Source organism: Odontomachus brunneus, unplaced genomic scaffold (assembly GCF_010583005.1).
Source record: "Odontomachus brunneus isolate Ranch 3 - 2012 unplaced genomic scaffold, Obru_v1 Obru_scaffold_016, whole genome shotgun sequence".
Lineage (NCBI taxonomy): Eukaryota > Metazoa > Arthropoda > Insecta > Hymenoptera > Formicidae > Odontomachus > Odontomachus brunneus.
This window is the reverse complement of record NW_022639466.1, coordinates 2,366,659-2,376,468: the sequence shown is the minus strand read 5'-3', so window position 1 is coordinate 2,376,468 and position 9,810 is coordinate 2,366,659. Positions and strand designations below refer to the sequence as shown.

At 40.0% G+C, this 9,810-nt stretch overlaps 2 protein-coding genes across 7 annotated transcripts in view; both read right to left on the bottom strand.

Moving 5' to 3' along the window:
- The window catches only part of LOC116841540 (transcriptional regulator ovo-like), a 41,885-nt gene extending 41,036 nt beyond the window's left edge, over positions 1-849 (bottom strand). For 4 of the 6 annotated variants that reach the window (XM_032809595.1, XM_032809597.1, XM_032809596.1 and 1 more), the window contains exon 1: positions 72-848. In XM_032809595.1, coding sequence (XP_032665486.1) covers positions 72-228 — 157 coding nt within the window. In that variant the 5' untranslated portion in view covers positions 229-848. Of the gene's footprint in view, positions 1-71 lie in introns of all 6 variants that reach the window. The other 2 variants (XM_032809601.1, XM_032809598.1) reach the window with 1 other exon arrangement.
- A 210-nt stretch (positions 850-1,059) lies between these two features.
- The window catches only part of LOC116841543, a 117,926-nt gene continuing 109,175 nt past the window's right edge, over positions 1,060-9,810 (bottom strand). Inside the window, exon 10 of the mRNA XM_032809604.1 lies at positions 1,060-1,501. Within this exon, the coding sequence (XP_032665495.1) occupies positions 1,412-1,501 (90 nt within the window). The 3' untranslated portion in view covers positions 1,060-1,411. The remainder of the gene's footprint in view (positions 1,502-9,810) is intronic.

Below are 9,810 nucleotides of genomic sequence, written 5' to 3'. Positions count from 1 at the left end.
CTCTCTCTCTCTCTCTCTCTCTCTCTCTCTCTCTCTCTCTCTCTCTCTCTCTCTCTCACATCAGTACTTACGTTGATCCTTGGTGACGATGAGACTGAGCGGCTCCGAGCTGCCTAACGGGCTGTCCTTGCCACTGCCGTGTAGCGGGCCCTTGCCGAGGTGCGACGACTCCAGCAGCCGCAGTTGCTGCTGGTGCAGTCGGTTCTTGATCAGAAAGATCTTCGGCATCCTGACGGTCCTTCGCACAGAGCTGTCATTTACCTACACACACACTCGCGGCACGTCAGTCGCGCACAACAGTCTCGTTCCCGAGGAGGCCGCACAGAATCCCGAGGAACGCACTACCAAATCCATCTGTGTTCACGTCCTCCGCAGAGTGATTCACCATCACCTGTCCTGTCCCTGCTCCACGTGATGCTCCACGCGGGCGAGTATTCACTCGGGGGGGGGACCGACGACGATAAAGACCTGATAATGTCAAGACACGGTTGCTCGTGTCAAAATAAAATTATAGAGGTCAATCACACGGCACCCCGCTGATGATGGGTTCACTGTCCAGCCGAGGTTCAGGGACCAGCCCCGAACCAGGGTCCAGGCTTCCTTTCACACTGAACTCGAGATTCGTGGTAATTAAGTATTCGCGGTTGTCAATGATTACACCCGCGGTAAGTCACGCCGGATCGGTCGCGTCATGTATCTCTCTCTCTCTCCTCCTTCCTTCCCTCTCTCTCTCTCCTCACTTCCTTCACCGCGTTGGGATTTACAGTTATCCTGTATGCGGCTGTCGACTCTACCCACCGTCACAACGGAGCAATCTCGACCGTAAGGCCTCTCACAAGCTACTGAAGCTCCGTTGACTCAGGCTGGGTCCGTAGCCTCGGCCGCCACTGTGCCTTTCCTCCTCCGCGCTCCTCCTCTCGTCCGTCCCACTCCTCGCCACCTACCTACAGTCGTCGAACGAAGCGCGCGAACCCCGTTGACAGTCTTTTTCGTCCCCCACCAACCTGCCCGACCGACCGGCCCCTCATCTTCCCACCACCGGGCCTCAGGAGCCAGCCAGCGGGACTGTTTGGTCGCTTCAGCAACGCGCGGCCTGAACGCTACTCTGAACGTTGCTGGATACCGCTTCTGACGCATGCGCGTAACGGAGCATCGTACGTGTGCGCCTTTGAGCCTTCGTTCGCTCGCGCTCGACTCCGTTTTCTTTCTCGTTAGAGGATCGTATTGTTTTTTTCCTTCTTCTCTCTTTCGTCTTCTTCTTGTTCTCCCTCTTGTTCGTATTCTTCTTCTTGTTCTTCTTATTGTTATCTTCCTCCCCCTCCTCCTCTTCTTCCTTCTCCCTCCTTCTCCTCTTCTTCTAGGGAAACTAGTTGTTCCATCGCCGACTATACCTCCTGATCGAATTAGCGTTTTACTGTTGAACGCGTTTCCGGGTAGGAAACTCTCTCCCTCCCCTCCATTCCTGCCTGTCCTTTCGGATTCTTGTGACGAGTCGAGCGACCTGAAATTTTTCCATCGCGATGTACTCTGACATTGCTCCACTACTCACGTTACGCCACATCGCATAACGAGAGACGCGATCATCCTTGCGGCAAACATATTGGTCCACGCCATAAATTACCCCGAAAAAGGAAAACGCGTAAATTTCTCGTGAAAACGATAAAGTTTCTTAAAGTCGTACATTTGTTTCAATCTGGAACAAGCGGCGCGACATTGAATTATGTCTACGTGAATTATCTCCTTCGATCTCGAGGATATCCAAAATATTTTTCCAGAGCGAGAACGTTTACGATCTTTCTCACGGGGGGAGGAATATACACAAGATGAAATCTCGGAGCGAGATTTTTCTAAGATTTCCTTCTATGATCCTTCTACGAACTTCAACGCGTAGATATAGCTCGGATAGCACTAGGTAGAATCGATAAGAGTCGACGTGCTTGTAGCGAAAATTCACGCGTGATAATCGTAACAAATTCATGCGCGCTCTGGACTATTTAAAGGGATAGAAAAACTCTAGAAAAAAAGAGAAGACGAAAAACAGCAGAGAAAAGTGCGTTGATGATAGTCGCAGGAGAAGAGAGGGAAAGAAACACGAGAAAGATTTTAGAATCTAATACTGCAATACTAGACAAAATCGTAAAACTCGTAACATGTTCTCGTAAGACTCGTAAGAACTTATGAGTAGATCTGCAATTCTAAGCGAACCGTATGTCACACAATAACTCGTAAATATCTACGATTTCTCGTAAATCTTACGACTAACTAGAAATTGTCAATAAAGTTACGGTTTGTGAATTTTACCAACATTATGATTGATTCGTAAATTACGACTTTACGATTTTATGATTTATTTGTATATTTTCTTAGAATTGCAGCATAAGTCCCTTGATACATTGAGAAAGAAACGTATTTCATATTTGTGATTATAATTGCGTGGTGAAATAAATATAGTCAAGTAAGCAAACTAATTTATGATACAGTTAACAGTTAACAGTTTTAGATGTGGATATAAAGCTGTAAGTAAAGTAATTACTACTACTTTTAAGTAGTAGTAATTTTGTTAGAACAAAAAAAGTGTAATTGCGCCGGAAATAATTGTAGTTTTTGCAAAATTAGATATTTTTCTTTCCTTTTAGTATACACTGAGAAGAAAGTACTTGCAAATTTATTTGTGGGATAAAAGTTTATTTAACAGAAATAAACCTTATATCACATAAGTAAATTTTCAAGTCTCTTTTTCTCCGTATATACTAAGAGCAAGAAAAAATATGTCTGGCAAGAAAAAATATGTCACAGACAGAAATAACTTTATATCACACAAATACATTTTCAAGTATCTCTTCCCAGATAGCACAGAGAGTTCAAAAAGATTTCAGTCACCAATTTTAAGTTCATTTTTAGATGCAAAAGAATTCTTTTCACTGAACTGAACTTTGAAGAATTCTTTCCGAATTCTCTATGCTATCTGGGTTCCCTAGTATACGTGAATCTAAAATTGGGATGGACTAAAACTTATTTATTCATTTATTCAATTTATTTATTTAAATAAAAATCAATAAACAAAAGTTTATTTAATTATTTATCCCATTTATTTATTTTACTTTTGAAAACTAACTTAAAATATTAATAAACAAAAGTTTACATATTTTTATTGTAATTCATTAATTTTATTAATTTATTAAAAGTCTCGTTTTACTGCCAAATTTTCATGTCTCCAAAGGAACGATTAAATATCGCGATTGAGCATTGTTGCTCGTAATCGACGAGCGCGTCGCGTTCTCAGCTACGGTCGTTTTTTTTTTGCCTACAAGGAGAGCGCAGGGCAGGTAGAGCGGTGCGAGAGACGTCCTGAAGAAGAGATCAGCGCTTTATTTGTCCGGAGATTTCTCTGTTTGACGGTCATGCATAAAACATTCCTTTCGCGCGCGCCGTGACAGCGCGATAGGTAGCAGCACGAGTCCACGGTCGATTTAAATGGACCCTGCACTATTTTCAGCTATAAACTCGAGTCCCGTCATAATGGAAAGGATCGTTCTTCAATCTGACTTCCCCGAAGCCGTGCATTGATCATTAATTTCACAAATTTCGCTGGAATCAATCATTCTCCGTTGCTCTCAGTTTGCTCAGATAAACCTTTTATCAGCGAGAAAATGTAAATCTAATTTGGACTTCCAAATGTATTCTTTCTGAAGTACAATCTGTGTATTTTGAAAAAGCTGTTGGAGCTCAGTTATAAATATACACTGAGAAAAATACTTGAAAATTATTTGTGCCCGGAAAAAAAAGGTTTAGTTGAATTAACCAAATATCTGGTCAAATATGAATGATCCAGAAATTCCGATTGAAGTAACCCGAATTCTGTTTAAGTCAACCAAGTCTTGTTAACTTAAACAGAATTCGGGTTACTTCAATCGGAATTTCTGGATCGTTCATATTCGACCAGATATTTGGTTAAATCAACCAAATCTTTTTTTCTGTGTGAGATACAAACTTTATTTCTGTGAAATACAGTTTATTTTTGTGAAATAAATTTTCGAGTATCTTTTGTCAGTGCCGCGATCAGTAAAATCTCGTTGAGAAAATCAGATAATAATGGTAACTGTTCCTATTATTAATGCAATTTACAACCACATGCAGTGGTTGCGTATCATTGTGTGCAAGTGACATGAAAACTGCATTCAGAAACAAATACTTGAAAATTTATTTGTGGAATAAAAGTTTTTTTCATAAAAACAAACTTTATTTCACAGAAATATATTTTATTTCATAAGAAAATAAACGTTATATTCTAAATAAATTTTTAAATATTTTTTTCTTCCCTGTGTCAATTCCATCGCAAAAAATGCAAAAAGTTGGATTCGGTAGAGCGGTAACGAATTGGTGTGCTACAGATTTTGCGGTGAAATCTTACTTCCATTGGTTAAAATCAGTAAGATATATAATTGAGCAAGTAAAGCGTTGTCACTGGGAAATCAGTGAATATTCACTGATTATTATCGGAGAAATGCTCCTTTCACTGATGCAATCGGAAACATTTTCACTTTACGAGAGTTCATACGATTATAATTTGTACTGTTCCGTCGCGATTCGTTGAGTCATCGAATCTACAATAACGAGTTAATTTGTTCGTCATGATCGCAACCGCCGCGATCCGTGACATTGAGCAAAAAAATCTCGACGACTCTAAACGACTCTAAACTCTGCAATCAAGAACGACAGCACGTGTAAAATGAATTACGTAACATCGGCTTTGTGCATGCATTTCTTAAATACCTCCTGCCACGCTTGGCACACACGATCGATTCGTATTCCTGCCGGCACCGCGTGCCACATGTGTCTATTATGTAAAAAGGAAAAAAAAAAACGAAAAAAACTACACCGCGATAGTATTACACAGGCAGTCTCGTTCGTGTACCTACCTGCTACGTTCTGCGAATTATTAATTACTAACGGCTTTAAATCATCTTTTTTTCTCGTTGCCAATAATTGCGATCCGACCGTGGTTACGATCAAGATCGTGTTTATTGTGCAAAATTGACACATCAAATGCTGGCAGCGACGAGATCGTCTGAAGATCATCACGGATGTCGTCGAAAGCGACACATTCAACGGACACGTGTATCTAAAAAGCATAAATTTTTAGGTACACGCTTCGATCGAAGGGAGACCCACTTTCTCTTTCTCAAACGTTCCTTCGTTGACTCCACCGACTATATACTGAGAGAAAAGTGTCTGGTAGTTATAACTATAATCGCGCGCGCACACAGTGAAAGAATTATAGTCGGGAGAGCCATTTTTGTGGCATCACTATATTGTGATGTTATTGTGACATAATATATGTATATATTGCCACATTGAGAGAAAAAATCTGAGAAATAAAGATAGAAAGATCTGAGAAATAGAGAAAGAAAGATCTGAGAATAAAGATTTATTCGCGCTGAATTACCGATAATATATTTACTTATACTCATATAAGATATTTTTCAACATACACTTTCTTAAAAGCTTAGCTCTATTCACTGTTTATCCATTTAAAAAATTGGTATTTGTAACTACAATCAAGTAGAAAAATAATCATTATAAATTATGGTCAAGAAAAAACGATCTTATTATTAAATTATACTATAATATTAATGATAATAACTATATGCATGTTATTATTACAGAAAATATAGTTTAAAAATATAGTTTAGTACAAAAAATATAGTTGGACTAATTGAGTTAATTAGCCATTTCTTTCGTTTGATGTTGCATTTAAGTAAAGGAATTTAAATTTTTGTAAATATGTTATCCATCAAATAAAATTTTTTTATTTTTTACTGTTTCTCTTCTCAGTATACTATTACTTTTTTATTAGGATAATACGGAAAAGTATAGTTGGCGCCGAAAATAACTAATTTTAGAGATATTAATCTATCTCTCACACAACAATCTTTCCCCACTCCCTTTGCCGCCTACCGTATTTTACTGTCGAACGAAAACGCACTTGCAGAGATCGATCGACCGCGATCGAAGTGCACACTTCGCATGCATAACATGAGTGTTTCATTAGATCGCTACGAGAACGACACCTGCTTCGCAGTGAGAATATATTCTCCGGGAAAAGAACTCTATTTCTACAAGATATGAAAGATGCATCAAATATTGAAATGGATACTCTGCATATTTAAAAGCGACCGACTTTACATGGCATTTGCGAGTAATCGAGCTCACGCGACGAGCAAATTACTCGTACACTGATTATTCGCCTTATCTATTCGCTACTCGATTGTCGTTAAGCGACAACTTAGCGTTAACACGTGGAATGCCACGGTGACATTAGGATACCTTATCTCCCGATGTCATTTCAAAATCAGCATATTATGTGCTAATTAATTATGTTTATTGTTAAAAATGCAAAAGTTCGTGCAGACAATATATTGTGAACGCGAGTGTAATTTTCGAGTAAAAATAACTATGAGCTTTTGTAACCGAGGAACAGACATTCTGTAGTGACTGACTATCCTTTCATTCTACGCATCATCTATATCTTAGAAACTGAAATGTGTTACTAAAGAATTGACTATTTCTAGCGAAATTTGTTGCTCTTCCACAAGATAGGTCTTACGAGGGCAGAATGAAAAGTGTGGCGAACCCGTGGATTCAAAGATGACACTAATAAAACTTAATTTGCAAAATTATGTTTTGTTATGTGTTGATATATTAGTTGGACAAAGTGCATTCAATGAGGGGAAGATTACGTTGGAAAATGAAACTAAATTTTTATTGCAGAGAAAATTCCTTCATTTTCATTCGCAAGACTTTTCAACCCACCCTAATATGAGTTTTATCCCTGCACTACTAAAAACATCGTGAAATTGAAAAGAGTTTACATGAAAAAGTAAAGGAAAAAATTATGATATTCTCTCCGATTATTCTGAGTAATTTCAGGAGCTCCAGACAAAATGAGAAACGATTGCACTTTTATGTCGTATTAATTTTATGAAACAATGTATGATGTCTTAATCCAAATCACAATTTACCGTTCTTCACATGTCGTTTTATAAAATTGTAATTTCGCAAAAGTACAGTCACTTTATTTGAAAATTTCAAAATTACTTATTACACAATCCAATAAATCCCGGTATACGAAGTAGTTATAGTTGATTACAGGTAATTATAGTGCAAACAAAGAGTTGTTCTCGCACGCCAACTACATAACTCGTGTGTTTGGCAGTCAAAGTGTTCGAAACACGAGTTCAATATCGACTCGACTGTCAAGTGCGACGTCTCTCTCCCTTTCTCTCTCTCTCTCTCTCTCTCTCTCTCTCTCTTTTTCTCTCTTTCTCTTGTCGCCGTCTGAAATAGGCGCGCGATCGACGCGGTGCGAGCGATCGAGAGAGCCGGCGATTCGCGCGGCTCGTGCGATAATCCGCGAGTCGCAGTTTCGCAGTCAACGGGCGCTGCGCGCGCGCGCAATGCTGTAACGCAGGTAACACAGCCTGATGTGAGGAGGAGGCGAAGCGACGAGGTCCCGTCTATCCGCCCATACGCGGCTTGCGAAACCGTATGTCGTGCGCGCCGGCACAGCCGCCGCTACTACTTGGTCGTGGTCGTGATCGTAATCAAGAGTCAAAGTCAAAGTCAAGGCCGTGATCGAGGCGAGGAGAGAAGCACTTATGCAACGCCGTGCGCGTGGCGTTCGCCTGCAGTCGCGACGCGCAAACCTCCGCGGCGATGGCCAGGTGAGGCGGCGAATCGGTGGGTGTGTGGGTGAGTGAGTGAGTGAGTGAGTGAGGGGGAGGGAGGAATTGTTGCAGTTCGTTGACGAGCTGTGCAACTAAACGTAGCTGTACTACGTATGGTAGCAACTGTTATGCTACTCAATCTCTCTTTCTCTCTCTTGAGAGAGCGTGATCGCGACGCGATCGCCAATGTGCCACGCAATGTGTAGCATGCTTCACGTGCGGTACCGTTCGCCGGCGATAAATTCGGCTGCAACTATGTGTAATGAGGCATCGGAGGAGATAAAAGTAGCGGTCTCTCGGAACCGCCGACGTGCGCAGGTCGTGTTTCATATGCGCGCAGTAAACAATGCGAAGTTCATCGCGAATTCCGTCGTTACGAGCGATAAGGGGGGAAAGAGAGAAAGAGAGAGAGAGAGAGAGAGAGAGAGAGAGAGAGAGAGAGAGAGAGAGAGAGAGAGGGATGAGTGAGCGCTTGTTTGTGTGGTATTTATTTCGTTGTTTTTATTCGATAAAATTAAAGAACCGTATCAATAGTCGTTACTTGAAATTCCTCTCAAGTGAGACTTAATCCTGAATTAATAGTTGTTAGTTGAAATTTATCTTACGTGAACTACTTTAACCTGAATTTAGATTAGAGTTAGATTAGAGTTTATTTTTTATTTGAAATATATAAGATGTGTGACATGATATTTCTGTAATCGGTCCAGCTGAAAACTTACGTCCAATTCAAAAAATTGAAATCTGAGTGTCTTGCCTGGGGCAAGTTTCAAGTAACGACTATTAATACGGGCCCTAAGTCTATATTAATAGTCGTTACTTGAAACCTGTCTCACGTGAGATACTCAGATTTAAATATAAAATTAGATTTTAATGTTTCACTCAGGTCATATAATGTATGTGAATATTATATTTATAAAATCGCGATTCAGCTGAAGAACTCACATCTACCTCTAAATTTAAATCTGAGTATCTCATTCGAGATAACTTTTAAGTGACGACTATTAATACAGAGTTTAGATTTACTATATGTCTAGAATTAGATCAGAGCTTGTCAGTTGAATCGCAATTACTAGATATAATTACTAGATACAATTAATAGATATAAGGTTAAATCATATTATAAATCATATTATTCCACTGAAAAATTTGAATCTAACTCTGAATAAAAATCTGAGTATCTCGTATGAGACAAGTTTCAAGTCACAACTATTAACATGATCCGAAGAAAGGCTCTATGTTGATGTTCAATTAAATAAATATACGAAGAACTTAGAACTTTATTATACGAATATATTAGTATAATATAATCAAATATTTAAACTTGACGTTATATATTTCTAAAAGTCATGATATCTAAATTTATTTATTTGAGAAATAGCACCTGGCTGTTCGACTCGTTCCACAACGACTTTTTGTCCTCCTTCTCTTCTTCTTTCTCTCTTTCTCTCTCTCTCTTTTTATGCTTCTCTGCAGGAAAATTTTCTTGTTCTTTATGGGGTATAAAAGCATACACCTGATAAAACGAGATACGTAGGGGCACGCGCGCGCACCGTCGATTGTTCGAGGATGAAAATAATAAAAGTGTACAGGTAAGCATCGTGATCGCTCTTTTTCCCTGTCTGCTTCATTCCCTTTCAGCGAGAAGCTACCTGCAGGTCGGCAGGTTCCTTCGACGGGATTCCTGAAGGTATCGGGGTTCAAGCCAATTGTCATCGGGCCGGGATCGGAACGTAAAATAAGGTGCAACGCGCGCGAGCACAACTGGAAAACAAACTGCATGTGATTGAATCGACAAATTCTACAAGTATTATCGAATAGGTGTGGCAGGAGGACGATGGTCACGCTCGAGGAGACGCGTGTGGTCATAATTAAGAGACTTGTTCCACGAGGCCGTAACACCTCGGGTAATAACGTGAAGCATGAAATCGTCGGAGGAATTTGAAAAATCAAGCGCCTCCTGACTTTCTCGTCGTTTGACTCTCTCGTCGTCTTTTACCGTCGTCCAACGATGTGGTATAAAGTCTTTTAGTGTGTGTGTGTGTGTGTGTGTGTGTGTGTGTGTGTGTGTGTGTGTGTGTGTGTG